Source organism: Eutrigla gurnardus (assembly GCF_963514095.1).
Source record: "Eutrigla gurnardus genome assembly, chromosome: 10".
NCBI classification, from domain to species: Eukaryota; Metazoa; Chordata; class Actinopteri; order Perciformes; family Triglidae; genus Eutrigla; species Eutrigla gurnardus.
In genome coordinates, this window is record NC_139924.1 from 6,379,732 (window position 1) to 6,397,353 (window position 17,622).

The 17,622-nt window shown below is 41.6% G+C and overlaps 1 protein-coding gene across 2 annotated transcripts; it reads right to left on the reverse strand.

Annotated features, from left to right (window-relative positions):
* Positions 1-5,935: 5,935 nt before the first annotated feature.
* scn3b (sodium channel, voltage-gated, type III, beta) lies at positions 5,936-14,713 on the reverse strand. Of its 2 annotated transcripts, XM_084019073.1 has the most exons (6): positions 14,100-14,713; positions 12,303-12,481; positions 11,981-12,209; positions 9,081-9,219; positions 7,327-7,410; positions 5,936-6,772 (listed from the first exon to the last, which is right to left on the reverse strand). In XM_084019073.1, the coding sequence occupies exons 1-5, from the start codon at positions 14,152-14,154 to the stop codon at positions 7,347-7,349; spliced, it is 666 nt and encodes a 221-aa protein (XP_083875199.1). In that variant the 5' UTR covers positions 14,155-14,713; the 3' UTR covers positions 5,936-6,772; positions 7,327-7,346. The 2 variants fall into 2 exon arrangements, with proteins under 2 accessions (XP_083875199.1, XP_083875200.1); XM_084019074.1 differs by lacking the exon at positions 7,327-7,410 and having other exon boundaries at positions 14,100-14,711.
* Positions 14,714-17,622: the final 2,909 nt, after the last annotated feature.

Genomic DNA, 17,622 nt, shown 5'->3' on the forward strand with positions numbered 1-17,622 from the left:
CTTATTCTCTGCTCTTATAACCATGTTTTATATCAAATCTGGCTTATTTTTATCACTTATTATGTGTGTTCTACTTTCTTTTTACCCTCCCAGTTAGTATAAGAGTCAGGCTCCATCCCCGTCCCTTAAGATGTATTGTTATGAAACGTTCTACAGACATTCATGATCCCCAAAGGCTGAACCCTACAGACTTGGTGATCCCCGACTTTTCATCTGGCGCCACCAGCAGGTCAAAGTCTTCACCTTGTGAAATATTTCCACACGTAGATAATTTGTCACAAAATATTGTATCGACATGCATGGTTCCCAGATGATTAACCACACACCTGCACATCCTATCAGGGCCGGCTGTGTTTAGTGCTAATTATCACACACACACACACGCACACACACACACACACACACACACACACACACACACACACACACACACACACACCATCTGTATTTGGAGCCTGAATGTATAGAAGTATTGATTGTTAGCTTCGATGGTTAACATGGTAAACCTGATGAATGCTAGCATGCTGATGTTAGCAGTTAGCCTCCCAGATCCACATGGCTGTAGACTCTTGAGGTTTAAATGTGTTCAGGTTGGATTGATCCCAAGTTTTAGTAAGTGGAGTGGAGGCAGATAAGGCCAGCTGTTTCCACGACTCGTCAACTGCTGCGTGTTTGTGAAAAGGAAATCTTCAGTAACAGGCTATGCTGTGTGGTTATGCTATTGATCCTGTGATCCATTAGTTGCAACTCCAAATTATTCCTTTAGTCACAGTGGATGTGGGCATTCATCTCTGCCAGATAAGCTCGAAGGCGCACTCAAAGTACAAAGGCCATGCTGTGAATTGTGTAAATAAAAGGAAATAATCTGCCATTTTAAAGGGTTTATAGCTGTGGATGAAACGTATGTCATGTGCACGCTGTGTTAATTGATCCCGCAGGATTTGTGGCAAAAGGAGCTTTCACTTGAGTGTCTTTGGATTTATTGTTGAAATACATGTCTCCCACCATGCATGAGGTGGCAGCGGAGAAGAGCAGCTGTTTTGTGTCACTGACCATCCATAACCCTGTACTCCACGGACTCAACCTGCTGGCATGGGAGGGAATTGAAGGGTTTAATTAATTTGGTTTTGATCCCAAGGAAAAGCGATATAAGACTCTGGCTGTGAGATGCGAGTTATCATTTATTTGAGACATGCATGTGAGCACACTTGTTTCTGGAGGGACACTTATGAGACGTGGGGGCTCTCTCTAACTAGTGTCAAGAAGCACATCAGTTCTGCTGCTCTGGCTGCTGCAAGAAGAAATAATAAAGCACCAAGCTTGTCAGAGATCTGACAATGTGTTAAAAGCTTCCCATTCCCTTTATCAACATTTGACCACACAGCACAATTAGATATCTTCGGCGATCCGCTGGGATAATTTCCCTCTCCCCCACTTTTGTTTAATGAGGTTTGGCACCATTTCATTGTCAATGCCTCTTCTCCCTTGGAAACCATCTTGCAGTTAATACAGCAGGACGCCATACTGTATCATCTAATGGATCGGCTGGTTAGTTTGATTAAAAAGTCCACACCATCTTCCCTTTTTGAATTCAACCTCCTGCGTTGTAATGTTCTGCTTTGTGTCATTTTGTCTCAGGTGTGTCTGTGTCACACAGCCGTGATTTAGCACTCCGCTGGCAGCCAGGTGTTCATTTCACTAACAATAGAGCTGCGACGTCATTGTGCAAACGGGCCAGCTCCATCCTCTCATCACAAATTGGAAAAAAGCACGACCCAGTCACTGCCTCGCTCCCGAGTCTGACTTGTAAATGGTGTTTTTATTTAAGGGCTCCTCTTTGTCTCGCTAATCAAAGATGCCTCTTGTTTAAAATGCGGGTGGATGATGGGGGATGGGATGACGGATGGGAGAGAGGAAAGGTGAAGGTGTACAGAGAAAGGCTTTTTGTTTTCAGGGATGCAGTTTTGATCAGGGGTTTTACACAGCTGGGGTTTTGGATGTTATCTCTTTCCTTTTTTTCTTGTTCTTTTTTTTTGCAGTATCAGCCCAGTGACAACAGCAAAGACAATGGTGTGGCTTGTGTTCAACGATTTATTTGGTAACACACACTAGAGATAAGGCAAACATCCCGGATCAGCTGCAATATTTGAAGAAAATAAACGTGCAACTGTGTTCTCATAATCCACACAGTAGGCGAACACAAGTGTGAGTCTTCCAGCGATTCTTACATCCACTTACAGGTCTGCTGCATCTGCTGCTGCATCCACATCTGCTTTGGATTTAAAGAAAAATCAACTAAACCAAACATGCTTTGTAAAAATAAATACCAGATTACAGAAGGCATGCCAGGTTTATCAAAATGTCTCTATGAATATCACACGTATGGTGAGATGTTGCTTTTGATCACACATTTTCCTGAGAATATACGTTTCTCATTCAGCCGTCAGGAGATGCGCTCTATTTGTCAAACACACAACCTCTTTGCTCTCCTTCATGCCAGTGACATCACAGGGGCATGACAACAACACAACAACGAGGTTGATGTAATTATACCGACAGGCGGTCTGTGCATTGTCCCAAGCCAGATTATGCTAAACTTAAGTGGAGAGGTTCTCCAGAGGTGCTTCAAAGTTGCTCAGGTGCAATCTAACAGCTGACAGAGACTATAAACACTTGAGTGATGTGTTGTGCAGCAGCTTCTCTTTACATAAAATGTATTGACTTTGAAGAGTGGATGAGTCAGAGGGAAAGGGGAAATGGCTAATCAAATACTGACTAAATAATATAGTGATGTTGCCAATTAACCACACAGGCATAAGCAGAAATGTGATACAGTGCGCGTCTATTTTCAGCAAAATTGTGATCAGATTTTTTGGTTTTCATTAGAAGACCCTGGAGCAGTAGTTTGACATTTTATTTGCACTAAGATACAAATGAGTGGTTTTTTAAAGCACTCTTTTTGCTTTTTTTCAGATGGTTTGAATATAAATTGAGGGAATAGTTTAATATTTCAGGGAATACATTTCTTGATGATTCAGATGGGAAGACTGATTTCACTCTCATGTTTGTTTAGTAAATATTTAGGCAGCAGTCTGTTAGCGTAGCTTAGCATAAAGACTGGAATCAGGGGGAAACAGCTAGCCTGGTTCTGTTGAAAGGTCACAAGGGTCTGTCTACCACCTTTAGTGCACTAATTATCTCTTTTTTTGGAAGGTGGCTTTTGTTACATTTGGACAGGCCTGTTTCCAGTCATTATGCTCAGCTAAGCTAATTGGCTGCTGGCTCCAGCATTATGTTTACAGGACAGACAGCCAATGAGAGTAGTATCTGTTCTCATCTTACTGTAAGCAAGAAAGCAGGAAGATGCATTTCCTTAAATGTGAAACTTTTTTCATTTTTGGGGGCTTTTATTGGCTTTATTGGACAGTGATAGAGAGAGCCAGGAAAAAGGGAGAGAGAGCGGACTACAAGCTGTAAAAGGAGCATGGAGCTCAAACATATGCTACCAGGACACCCATGTTTGTCTTTTCAGATGGACAAAATCCTATTTAGTCTGTAAATGACTGCCAAATCAATTATTGATGTTCCATGCAGTCTGTCTGTAGAGCTATTTACAGTTAATCAACATATGACAACCTTGTGCAATGATCTGTTACATGTCTAAATTGGCTTACTTTTCAAATAAGCCCGTCATTCTGTTCTCTAATTTCTCCATCACACCATTTGCTCTCAAAAGGTGAGTCTAATCACTTATTTATTATCAACCCAGGTGGATCAGAAGAAAACGGTCTGGCTTTAACGCTCTCTTGGGTCAGAGTCCCTGAAGACCAGTTTAATTTATGTCTATTGAAATAGAGATTGTTTGCAATTCAAAATACCTCTAGTCTGCCCTTGGCTGGAAGGCTGTAATGGAGCTGGATTTTTTTTTTAACCTGGAAATTTGTTCCAGAAATGAATTAATAAGGTCTGGGTTTTGGGGAGTTTTCTTGCCCTGTGCTGTCTAGAAGTACATGGCATTAAATGTGTAGAGATTTAGAATTATTCTTCCTCGGAAGAGATTATTCAATTTCTGTGCCTTCATTTGAATTGTGTGCATTCATCTTCAGCCTCTGTAAGAAATGGAAACGCATCAGAATTACTGTGGAAACACATCCTTAGCTCCAGCTTGGTCTAGTACAATGCTCTGAAAATCTCTCCAGACCCCTCAGGAGGAGAGAGGAGGGGGTACTGGGTGAAAGTTTACCGGCTTTCCTAGTGAGAGAGAGAAAAAACAAACTTACCTTTTTTTTATCAATATGTTGCGATCAATCATAACTCATTGATGTGTAGACAGATGCTACTCGGCTTCGAGCAAAGTGACTATTGATCAACAATCGACACCTGCGTTTCTGGACGACTGTGATCTCTGATGTCTGGCAGCGTACGGCGTGATCAGCGCCCGGCCCACAGTCAATTATCTCTGATCAAGCCATGATCAAACAGATAGGATCAATAAACCAATGAAATGATTATCAGAAATAACTGTAGAATCATCAGCAACTTGCAGATTACGGCATCACCCTCCTCATCAAACAAATGTCAGTGACCTTGACGTTCATATGTTGTCTTTGATTTCATATCAAGGTTTGATGACTGATGTGCTTTACACTAGGGGGAGACAAAGACCCTTCATAGATGACAAGCGCTGTGCTCTGCAGATTACATGAATGATGCTTTAAGGTCATATTTTTTGACAGCAGAATGAAAAATAGCTGCTACTCTTGCTGCCATTCTCAGGCGAAAAGTGAGAAACTGGTAACTACAGGCTCACATATATATATATAGGGAAGCCTACTGTAGCAGTATTGTACTGTATGCACAGACCGCTGCGAGTATTGAACTACTAAAGCCCTTTCTGTCATTCGTTTGTGAAATTTGCACCAAATGAAGAGAGTGTAAGCCCACGCTAATACGTGTTCTTGGTGTGATGTGTTACTGGTGCAGGAAGGCGGGTGGCTTCCGGTGGTTTAATTTAAACGTATATTCGTAGAATGTAGGCCATATTACTGGGTTGTATCCTCTGGGAGGCTCATTGTAACAATAGAGAAGAGAGGAGGAGAGACACAGAGAGGCAGGGAGAGAGAGAGGGACAGGAGGGTGACAGAATTGCACCTTCACATTGCATCTGAAAGCCATAATTCCATATTGTTGCAGAGTTTATGTGATGTGGGGTACAATCAATAACCAATCTATGTGAACTTGATGGATGGGTAATGGTTACACTTGTTAGATTAGCTATTTGCCTTTCAGACTATATCCCTGACCTTGGTAGGTTTGTGGAGGCTTCTTCCGCCTTCCATGCCGGTTAAATGTTACGTACATTAGGTAATAAACCACTTGACATCTTTACATGGCTGTGTGTCTCAACTATCACACGGTAACGTCTTTGCCAAGCAATCTACCTTGCTACAGGCATGCCTGGGTTGCTATAACAACAGCTGCTGCTATATCTGTCACATGCTGTGGGTCATGGCTCGCTAAAAGAGCAATGTACATCACATCCCTCCACAAATGCCACTCTTTCTCTCTTCTCCTCCTGCTTATCTTGACCGGCTCTCCTCCCACTGAATTCAACTCTCTGCTGTAGAGTACTGTATCTCAGCTCAGGACATTTAGAAACACAAAGAGCGTACTTCATGTACAAAAGTCTTTTTTCTTTTGCTGCGTTTCTGCACCGTTAATGGAAGCTGCAAAGACCAGAGGTCCTTAATGTGCTTGCTTTCGAACCCACGCTCTTCCTTTCAACCAGTCACAGATAATAAGGAGAACATAAGAATGACGGTGCTGAGAGTCAATACTGCATTTTCCTCTCAACATTCATCAGCTCTGCCATTGTGCGATTTCAATGGAGTCCTCGCTTACAATTAAAAAGAAGGAGGAAGACGCTGGACTGCATTGTATTTAATAGTTCAAAAGTAGCTCACTCACACACATCTGTAAGCAAATCGCAAAATATATCTACATTCCTATGGTGTTCTGTACACATTTTGCAATAGCAATGCTATTATAGAACACCAGCAACAGTTTTAGAATACATTTTATAGTAAAACCTCCTGAATGTACTTTGACATCAGTGCCGGACATAGATTAAAGATGTATAGCTATAGGGAGGACTTCTGTTCTTCTATATTCCCATTACATTGTGGTTTCACTTATACAGAAGGCAGAAATGGGAGAAATGCACATCCATACAGTATAAAAGCTGTGCAATCCGTTTTCCTTATAAAGTCATTGGCCGGTACAAATTAAACTGTGAGCCAAAATGTAAGCGTGGTCTATAAAAGTGTATAAAACAAAATGAACTAAAGGAGTACCACAGAGTCGGTTTATAAATCGCATACAACAGCCTTGACTGCAGGAGGAGAGTTTTTTCCACTAGATCTTTTCTGTTTATAGGTTATAAATCACAGACACTCCACTAAGAAAATAGTTCAGTGACTCTGTACTGGCAGGTCCAAATGAAGCATGGCTGGTGTTTATCACATAATAAGTGCAGGACATTTCTGTTCTCTAACCTGCTGTGTTTGTGAAAACACTTCATCTACGATGTCTGACACAAAGGTAAAAAAAAAAAATGTGAGGGCGAAATAAAATTGAGCTTTTTTTTTTTACTGGCTTTTCACATAACACAGTGGATGAGGAGGTCGGTTGGCAGGATTCCTGTGGCGGCCGGGGAGTAATGATACTCGGTGCCTTTTACCGTCACTGAAGTTCCATCGTGATTGGTTAATACCTAAAAAAGAGCAGAGAGATGTTCAATCTTATTAAACACAGACTGATTTATGTGCAAGAGAACAAGTGGCATATTACAGACAGCAATATTATACTGTATACAAATTCAATAACATCTCATTTACATAAACAACGGTATCCTTTCATCATTTTACTGGAGCTCAGTAGCCTTACTTCATATACATGCAAATGCCACACATGTGCGATTGCTATAATAAACTATCACAATACAGATCAGTGCCTGGGGGGACTGTGTTTGAATTGCATGTATTTGAAATGGTCATACTCTTATTGAACTCTTAAATGAAATGCTGAACACGGCCCTGAGAGTGAATATGAATGGAGGGCTTGTGATCGGGCGACATTTAAAAAAAAAATGACAGGAATGAAAGCCCTTTTTGAAGGGGAATGAGCATGAGAGACACAGAGGGTAGCTAAAGCCACGGGACTCCACGACAGAGCTGCACAGTTATGAATAATAAATGGTAGAAGCGGTGAGTTGAAAGAGAGAGGAATGATTTCACTGATAGGGGTCGAGAGTCACATGTAAAATACCGTGTCAGCGACAACAGCTTTTATTCGGTAACTGGAGCAGCTGGGTGGTCTTTCTGCTCAGAAGGAATGGCTAGGTAGTTTGTCCTGCAGATTGGTATAAAAACAGAGGAGTGTCTAAGACCTGGTGTTGGGTCCGTTCTACCACAGAATAGTGCTGGTTAAGGTTTGAACAGCAGTGGAACATGACTGAGTTCCCTTTGGGCACCGTGGGGCTTTTGCACATTCATATTTGTCCCTAATTCATGATGTCACAGTGACGGACACCCCTAGAGGAAATGTGTTTAAAAAGATAAAGAGCAGTGGGGGAACTATTGTGTAAGCTGCAAATCAGTGATGCACGACCTGCAGTATTTAAAAGCAACAATAAGCACAATAAATTCACCAAATATGCAACCAATTAAATAGAGTTGCGCTGACTGCATATAGAGGAAGTGCAATTCATAGTAGCAAAAAAGAGTCAGCAGATTGAGAACAATCTTAATTTTGCAACCCTTGACAGATTATTACTTTTGCTGCTCCATGGTTTCCCTCTGTAACATGACTAATATGATGTAATCACTAATGCATCACAAAATGTAACCTCAAAAGGTAGCCTACATATCTGCCTGGGTGGAAGAAGCCCACCACGATAAAACAGCCTCTTTGCGTGGGTGTAGCTTCTCGCTGTGGGGTGTGATGTCACACAGGTCAATAACGGCCACGATCCATTAACTCCTTCAGCTGCAGGAACTGATGAAGTTTACAGAGTTATGCACATGCGATCACTTGATGCTTTAAATTAATATGCACTCCTGATCTGTTCATGGATCAATAAGCTTTACTTTAAAAAAGGGAGAAAAAAGACATTAACCGATATGCCCTTCATGGTTTACATGGCTTTCATTAATTGATTTTAAAAGGACCTAATTGATTTTATGGGGCTTTCCAAATTGAACAAAATGCAGGCATATATGTTGCTTGCTGTTTATCCACATTTAATAGATAATATGTATATTACTCAATACAGTAAAATGTGCTGCTACAATTACATACAAATTATTATAGAATTATTTTCAAATTATTTTGCTGAGTAATTGCTTTGTCAATAAAATGCCAGAAATGTTTGAAAATGCTGATCACAATTCCCCAGAGCCCAAGAGGGCACATCTCCTATTTTAGCTGAATTACCATCAAAAACGTGAAAATGTTGAGTTAACTATCAGACAAACACACAATATCTGGATGAGCACATTATGCTCTGTGTTCGGGACATAAATTGCCCGTTCAAACGTCAACTTGGATCGACTAGCCTGGTCATCACCATGACAACCCGGTGGAAGCTGACTACAGGCATATAGGGGTCCTTATCAGTGCTGCTAAGGTGATGCAGAAAGTGGGTTTCTGATGGAGATGCAAATCCACCACTTTTTTGGGGGAAAGAGAGCAGTCAGCAGTGCTTAGAATTATTCAGGCCTGTCAGGTAGTCGTAGTGGAAAAGACAAACGACTGTTGCAGGAGGGTTACAAACTGAAGCAGCGTACAATCAATTAACTCACTATCTCTCGCTCTGCCTCTAGCATGTTTTAAATGACTATATAATAACCAGACACACTTATTTGGCACGAACCGTCTTGGTGACTAATAACATGAAACGCTGTTGGGCTGCAAGCCATAGAAAGAAAAAAAAAAAGCCTGTAGGTATAGGTTTTTTCCTGCCACACCCCTAGTCACACTTATCTGTGTTTGCAATCGGTACATTTGTGTCTGAGACTCACCCTGTGTCCTCCGCCTGCTCATCAGACTTGGAGATCTTCCTGTAGCAGTAGACCATCTCCACCAGCAGCCAGAGGGTCAAGCACACCAGCAGCACATACATCATGATCTCAGAGTAGAGCGCTGCTGGGTCGTGACTTGCTGTGGAGCACAAACAATAGCAAGGACCATGTATTATTCAGTATGCATCCTTCCTATGAGCGTCTTTTGAATTGAATAAAGCAGGGGAGCCTATTGTTAAGCTTGTTCATGTATGTGTAGAACTGCTGACCCACAACCAAATATCAGTCATAATTTAGGAGGCAATATTTATATGGTAACAGTTGAGTCCAACTCAATATGTGCAATAGTTAGTACAATGCATCTGAACTTAAAGCAAAGCAAGGTCATGTTTTCTGGTGTGCATCCTGTTCGGAGTTCACTTTAACAAAAATGATGCACGGTCTATGTTGCATTCAAAACATTTTGACAATAATAATAGAGCCTATAGGGAGTTAAAGGTTCCCCGTGGACTTTTCCTGTAAACAAACAAAGGTTATGTTTACATTTTTCTTACCAGAATGCATTGTGTGAATCCTTAAGGTCTACCGGATGTGTTATGAACAGTTTCCTCTTCAGAAAACATTTGCAGAGCCAATTTAAAAACAATAAAACATGCTTTAAATATTGCAGTGTTTCCAACCAATCATTGCTTTTACTGCTATTGCTGCTGCATTTGTTGGTGCCCCAGAGGATTGTCGGGTAGAAAGGTAGCATGAAACCAGCATCGGATGCATGTGCGTCCTTAAGTGCGTGCACAGTATCAAAAACAGGGACCCACTCATAAAAACATTGCTCCATAGTGCTGTTAGTGGTGGAGAACTCTACAGGATACCCTTAAAAATGAAATATGATGGATGAGCAAAGTCACAGTGGTTCTCAGGGCATCACACGCCTCATATTTTAGGTCATACTTTGGGTTTATGTATACAATTACATTATAATTCATTAAGTTATTAAATTTAATTGACTTTATGCCTTTATGAACATTGAAACAGTGCTTTCAATGTAAGTAATGGGGGACAATATCCACACTCCTTGTTTATCTAAAGTTAATAGAAGGCTTCAGCAGTATGAATTCATCAGATTGGGTTACATTCTGTCTTTGTGCATCCACAGAGCTGTAATATGAGAATAGTAACAGAAAGATGGGATTTCATACTGAAAGGAAGAAGGCTGAAGCTTTGTACTAACTTTTATTTTATTGTTTCCAGGGGGACTTTGAATGGCCGGTATGAACAGGAAGAATGAGTGCAGCTCTAAAACTCTTTCAATGTACATATGTGGACCTGGCTTGGAAAAAAATGTGGAGCAATCCTTTAATATCTTTCATTTGGGGATCAGTATGAACCACTGTGAACTACTGTGCCAGTGAGTGTGTACCAAATTCCAGAAAGCCTGCTGACCAGACCGTTTGACAGCTTTCACTTATTTGATTCTGCACTCTCTGCAAATAGAGGCTATTAGTGTAATATAATCCCGTACATGGGAGAGCACAGATAGGTTTGCCGTAAACTAATCCATTCTGCGACTATGGACATCATTATGGTAATACGATTCCCTGTGTACACACTGGCCGACAGCTTTGTGAAATTTGGTCCCACATGTATGAAATGTGAAGGAGAGGCTTTTGAATGTGTGTGAAACATCAAACTGTAGTATATTTTTGAAAAGTTGCACTTCGGAGGACAATCACATCCAAATTTCCACTCTTCTTTTTTCCAGGTACAAACCAAACGTTGCTCTACGACTAGCCTGGCCTCACTTACAATGCCTCTGATAGTGAACTATATACCACGTGCAAGCAGACATAGAGTATATGTCAAGTTAAAGATTTAAAAAAAAGGTATTTCCAAATATACACGTTGTACTGTATATTCGACCAAGGTGGGGAATGACACATTCAGCAAGCCAAGCATTCGGGAAGCAGAATACATTACCCCTTATTATAGATAGCAAAGTGGTTGGTTTGAATTAACCCCTTCAATGACAACAGAAGAAAGCTTTAATGAACAATAAAGGCAGACAAAACAAGACACACAACAATTCCTTTTCAGTACAGTGGCAACAAAAGGGGAGAGAAGGAAAGTGGTGTTGTTAGTGCCCTCACATCGATGCATCACTTAGCCTAAACAACGAGTGGAAATATTTAATCAAATGCAAAACCCACTCAAAGCGGTCAGATAAACGCTTTATGCAACGTGGAAGGAGGGGCGTGTACGGCACAAAGAGAACACTCCGCTCACAGAAGGCAACACAGACTTATGTTTCTACCAGGAGGGATTCTGAATTAACACGCTTGAGCTGAACCTCTCCAGCATATTCTGTGTGCAGCTGTATCATCATCATCATCATCATCATCATCATCATCATCATCATCCTCATGCTGCATCTGCAAAGGAAACGCTAGTAAATGTAAAACAGAAATGTATCTCACTTCTAAGACTATTGGTCAACATAAATAAGTCCTGCTGATATTGTAAAGCATGCAGTAAAATATCATATGCAGAATGATTAGATATTTGAGATCTTGCAGTACAGCCCAGACCAGTCCTGCCTTTATAAGAGCTTCTTAAGGATGAATATGAATTAACTTTAGGGCTGAGAAAGTGTTTCTTGAAATTAAATACATTTATTATGCAATAGATTAAGTCATCTGGGACTGATGATATTTTGATAATCCCACAGGGGCGGACTGACAAACACAAGTCTGAATAACCTCATATGTAGCTCTGGAACAACTCTGCTTAAACTCTTCACAGAGTCTTAGCTGGACTTAACACTGAGCCGCGGCAACCAAGCGTTTGTCTAAACCTGAACACAGAACGAGGCGGGAAAAGAAGTGGGAGACTATGAGCCGCACCTTTGGCTTTCACCTTCAGCGTGATGTCCTTGGTGACGGAGAGCGAGGGAGTGAAGAAGTCGAACTCGAACTCACGGAGTACGTGGCACTCATAAACGCCGCTGTCGTTAAAGGTGACGTTGCGGATTTGAATGGAGAGATCTTGCAAGTCCTGGCTCCCGTTCCAGTACAGACGGCCCTTAAAGGGTCCGTCCACCTCCACCGGCCTGTCAACATCATACACGTATATCTAGGAGAGAGGAAAGACAAACAGGCATGTATTAAACAGTACATTCTAGCACAAACAACAATGAACAACAACGACAATGAAGCAGGCACTCACGTGAGTTTTGTCAGGTGGGAAGTCTTGTTCTTGGATTGGCGTGTAGTACCAATCCACACGTGTCTTTGATTTGATCTCATCCCTTTTCAGACAGGAAATGCAGGTCAGCTTCATGGATTTCCCCAGAACTGCATCAGTCTCCGACGGGACTTCCACACATACTGGCCGGCTCGGTGGGACTGGAGGAGCATGGAGATGTCAGCAGGCTAGCCGGATGAAAGCTCAGGCAAAATGTTGATTACGCATTTTTGTGGATAAAGGGGGCATGGTGACTGGTAACTGCCAAATACCATACCGTAGAACTACATTTGGACAGTCTGCTTTCTGTGTGTTGGCTAAAGGAGAAACAAAGCTGTGCCCATATATAGTCCTCGTGTTGTGATAGTGAATTTTGGAGGTGGTGTATTTAAGAATGTACAGGAATGGTTTTGTGGTATGTGTATTGGTATACAGTGTAAATGTAGGCTTTATATTCCATTGTGCTGATTACGCATGTTTTTTATTTATGTGTAATATAGTTTTAGCATGTTGATCATTTATATAGTTTTATGCTGATTATTTTATTGCTCACATACAAGCCCAACTAGGGACAAGAGTCGAAAATCAGCAATAGCTATTAACTCTCTGTACATCAGTTGCATTCTCTGTATTGGAACTATGTCAACTGTATCGTCCTATTTAAATACAATTATATTCTATCATTTTTGAAGTATTTTTTTGTTGTTTTGTTTGAAGTGAAGTCAGCAGTCATGTATAAATGATATACTGCAGTAGTTTCTAGCTCTTCAGTACTTGCTGAAGCACAGAGGTTGCCTCAGGGTGGGTCCATTATAAATACCATTTCAAAGTAGATGTTCTTAAAGATGCAGCCATAATGTGCACATTCAATACAGACTTAATTTGGCGTAGAATAAACCGCCAAGGTCAGTGACATTATTAGGCTTTGTTTAATGACTAGGAGAATACAACCAAGCACACTGCTGTGGTAGGCCCGGTTTTAACTGTACATTTCTTAATAAACTCATGGCCCACTCTCTGATTGAGGTCATCAGCTCCTACACACTGAGCTAACACCGACTCCACCGCTGGGCCAGACGCAAAAATCAGCAAGCGTTAAAAAGACACAAATTCAATTTTACAGCTCCGTGAGCACTGGAGAGACGTGAGTCACAATACTGATAGCAAATCCAAGATCATCCAGGCCAGTAAGCACTAATGATGGCCTCTGCCCATTAGTATTAGCAGACAGAAGGAGGAATAAATGGAGGGGGGTTGTAAGAAGTGGAGGAGGAGAGGATAAATATTGTGGGCAAGCAGGAAGAAAAGAACAATTGATTGATGAACGAAAGCATTACAGGAGATGGAATAGTTAGAAGAAGACAGGAAGTGGATGATGGAAGCGCTGAGTGGGATTCATACACACACATTTCCTGTGAAGTGAAGTGAGGCAGTAGGCGACTCTCGCCACATGGATGTCTTTGTGACTGTTGCCAGGATGGGTCAGGGGCTCTTACATAAAGCAAAGCCCCCTCAGGGCACACAGTGACAACATCGATTCCATGTCATCTTTCTTTCTTTTACTAAGGGCTCATACAAACGCATGGAAAGAGGGTGGGAAAGACAGGAGTAAACTAGAGGAAGGACACAGAAAAGGGGGGATACAGTAGCTGAAGCCTGGTGTTGAATGCATCGATTTATTACACGCTGAGCGGTGATGGACTGCACACGTCAATGACGAGGCCATTCATACAAGCTGATGCAATCATTCACAAACACAAACAAGACAGTCATACTTACCAACAAAAATCAAAAGTGCCAACGCTTGCAGATGAACTCTGGTTTGAGTTCTCATATTAAGGAGCTGGGAGCTGCTGGTGGGCAGAGTCCCCTCTAACTTTGGCTTTTCACAGAGAAACCCTCAAGTTGCCCGAGTTCAGGACCACGGAGAGCGCCGCTCCTCGGCGGACTTCTTCACGAGCGACACAATCCACAGGGTGTCTGTCTGCAGAGAGACGGGAAGTCAGACCACTACATTTAAACACGAGTCTTCCACTAACTCGCAGTCCATCATCCCTCTCTCGACAACTTCACCATTCAGCCCCCGAGTCTGCGCGGTAAACAAGTCCGTGACGAGCGAGACAGCGGTCCGTCTGCTGCCGTCATTCAGTCCGGATCCATTCAGTCCGGATCCATCCGCAAGAGGAGGAACCTGTGGATTCAGCAGCCGAGATCCCGAGGCGCGTTCACACAAACAGCAAACAAACAAGAAACACTGAGGGCGGGTCTTCTGTTTTCACCACTCAAAGAACAACATTGATTCTTAGAAGTCTATTTCCTCCATTAAAGGGCGACTGATGACATTTCCCGGACGCGGCTCGTTTGCCTTTGTTTTTTCCCCAGCAGTCACTTAGCGCCGGCAAGGCAGACGCTTTGATGCGCATGCGTACACCACACCCGCCTACACTACAATGTGCATGACCATATCACATATTTGTGTCGGCCTATAACCAACTCATTACGTAAGCCTGTTTGCTTTTGTTTTGACTAAGCCAGCATGTTGTATCATGTGGAGGTCTGGTATATAAAACTGAACAGTTTTAAAAAGGGGAGAAGAAGAGACAACGAGACAAAACAGATTTTTTTGGTCATAGGCTACTCGTGTTTTCCAACTTCCCAAGACTTTGCAATGTCTTATTTGTACAAAAACGACAATAGGAGGCATTGAAGGGTTTCAATGATAGTATTCAGTATAATGTTGCAGCCTCAGCTACAATAGTACGACTGCAAGTCTATAAACTGCACAATGTGCATCTGAGTCATCCACACAAAAAGCATACAATTATAGTGAACATGCAAGGATTTCTACCCGGCTTTTTTGTTGAAATCCTATAAATGGTCAGTACACAGACTGATCTGCATCTGTGACTCACTGCAGCAACGAAGCAGATGCAATTATGTGCAGGACACAACCCACTCATCAAATTATCTTCTATCCTCTGGAGTTCAGCCTTGAAAGAGTCGGACATCTTCTGTGACATCCCGTCTATATTTGGGTACAGACTCGTGACTGCAGTGATTTTGAAAGATGTGATGAGGATGCAATAAAATGGCCAACAGGCCAAATGGTAAATCTGGCTCTTTTCCTCTGTCTGTTCTATAGATCTGCAGTGCATCCAATATAAATATCAACATTGATTTCCCCACATGTTCTTGTGGAAAATCTATATTGATCTATTACCTGCTTTAGTACATATTTCTGTACGAAAGGGTAGTGATACAAAGAAACACTCGGATTTGTTCACAGGAACAAGGAACATAGATATGGCATTCAGGCCTGAAAAAACATGATAATCTCAAACACCAAAGTATTTAATCTTGTGGCCTTTGTATCTGGAGTAATGACAGGATTACTGAGGAGGAGAATAGGAATGTACGGTTTGCATCTTCTTTTAAAACACCACATGTGGAGAAAAAAAAACAGTACATTTGCCTCATCACCATGAGCATGAGGACACGTGGTGTTGGAGCTGTAAACCCCTGAGAACTGTTGACAGCGTGAATCAACAGGTTTTTCACAGTAGTGCTTATAGCTGCTGGAGCAGATTTGAATGTAAAAATAATAGCAAGCAGGCAGCTGAGTGCACTCTCGTGTTGCTGTCAGCATCAGCAGTAGGCCGGCAATCCGAGAAGCACACTAAATATGGCAGGCCTGGATGAACCACATCCTGCAGATAAGGAAACCATAGCAACAGTCATGCAGCACCATGGCGACTACATGGAGGCCTGCTTAGCGACACGGCACAGATTTAGCAAGACGTCGGGAAGCCTCAAACCCAGGCCTCGCTTTATTTTAACAGGCACCCATTATGTTTGACTCACTGTTGAGGAAAATAAAATCACTTGCAGAAAAAGAAAGGTGAACAAAGCTAGTTTTTCTGTGTTCTGATATAAGAGCTTCACAGTGGTATGGAGGGAAACGTATCCCCAAACAGAGCCCCAACTCCAAAACTGTATGACAGCGTTAACCAATCAGCATTAAGCATTAAAGTGAATTAAAGTGTATACATGGGTTAGAAAGAGAGTGTGTGTTTGTGTGTGTGTGTGTGTGTGTGTGTGTGTGTGTGTGTGTGTGTGTGTGTGCGTGCAGGGCCTCTTGAGGATGCAGCAGATTTCTAGGGATTTGGAAGGATTTCAAGATTATAACATGATTACAGCAGGCAGCCATGGATGAAACATGTTGGAGATGTAAATCTCATGTGCAGCTTGCTCTTAATGGTGGAATAATCATCCCTCTAAAGACCTACTATATTCAGTCTTGATCCATCTGGATCTGTGCATCCAGCACTGGGTTTTGCAATCATAAAATATGTGTATTATGTATGAAAGATATCACAAGAAGTCTGTCACTGATCAGAAATGTTGAGTGCATAAATATTGTTGTATCTCTTCATTGCATGGGAGTGTTCTTTTGACTTCACGGTGTGATCGTAGCCTGGAATACTGATGAATCGGGTCAGCCACTTTAAAAGGGGGTGAATATTTATGCAATCCCTTATTTTACTTCATATATTTTCATTTAAGTGACATTACTTTGTAGAAATGGTGCTTTTACTTTGACATTAAATACGTTTTTTTATTATTAAATGCATTATTTAATTTATTTATGTATTTATTCAAACTGGCAAATTATATTGACCATGATTCCATATATAATAAAAGCCATAAAATGGGAAAACATCCAAGGTCACCGCCTGGGGATGTTTTCCTGTTTCACTGCTTTTCAAATTGATATCAGGTTTGATTTAAATCCACAACTCTCAGCCTTGTAAGACTTAAGCATTTAGCCTTTGATATGTTTTTTATGTAGTTCATATATTTCATAATTAGGCTCTATATATAAATATGCACATAATCACACAAACATCTCACAGACAGTGTTCCTAAAAATAACCCTTGTGTTGATCTTAACAACTAGAGCAAGCATAACGTGTCACCACACAAACATGTACACACACACACAGACACAGACACACACACACACACACACACACACAGCTCGAGCGCAACTCAACATGGAGTTATATGATGCCAAGTCCCACTGTGAGGCAGAAACACACAGGTCAAACTTCAGCTAATCTAATTGATAAGGCATATCATCTTGGAACCACTGAACCTCACCCCTCTCTCTCTCACACACACACACACACACACACACACACACACACACACACACACACACACACACACACACACACACACACACACACACACACACACACACACACACACACACACACAGCTACAGGGCAATGCCAGATTC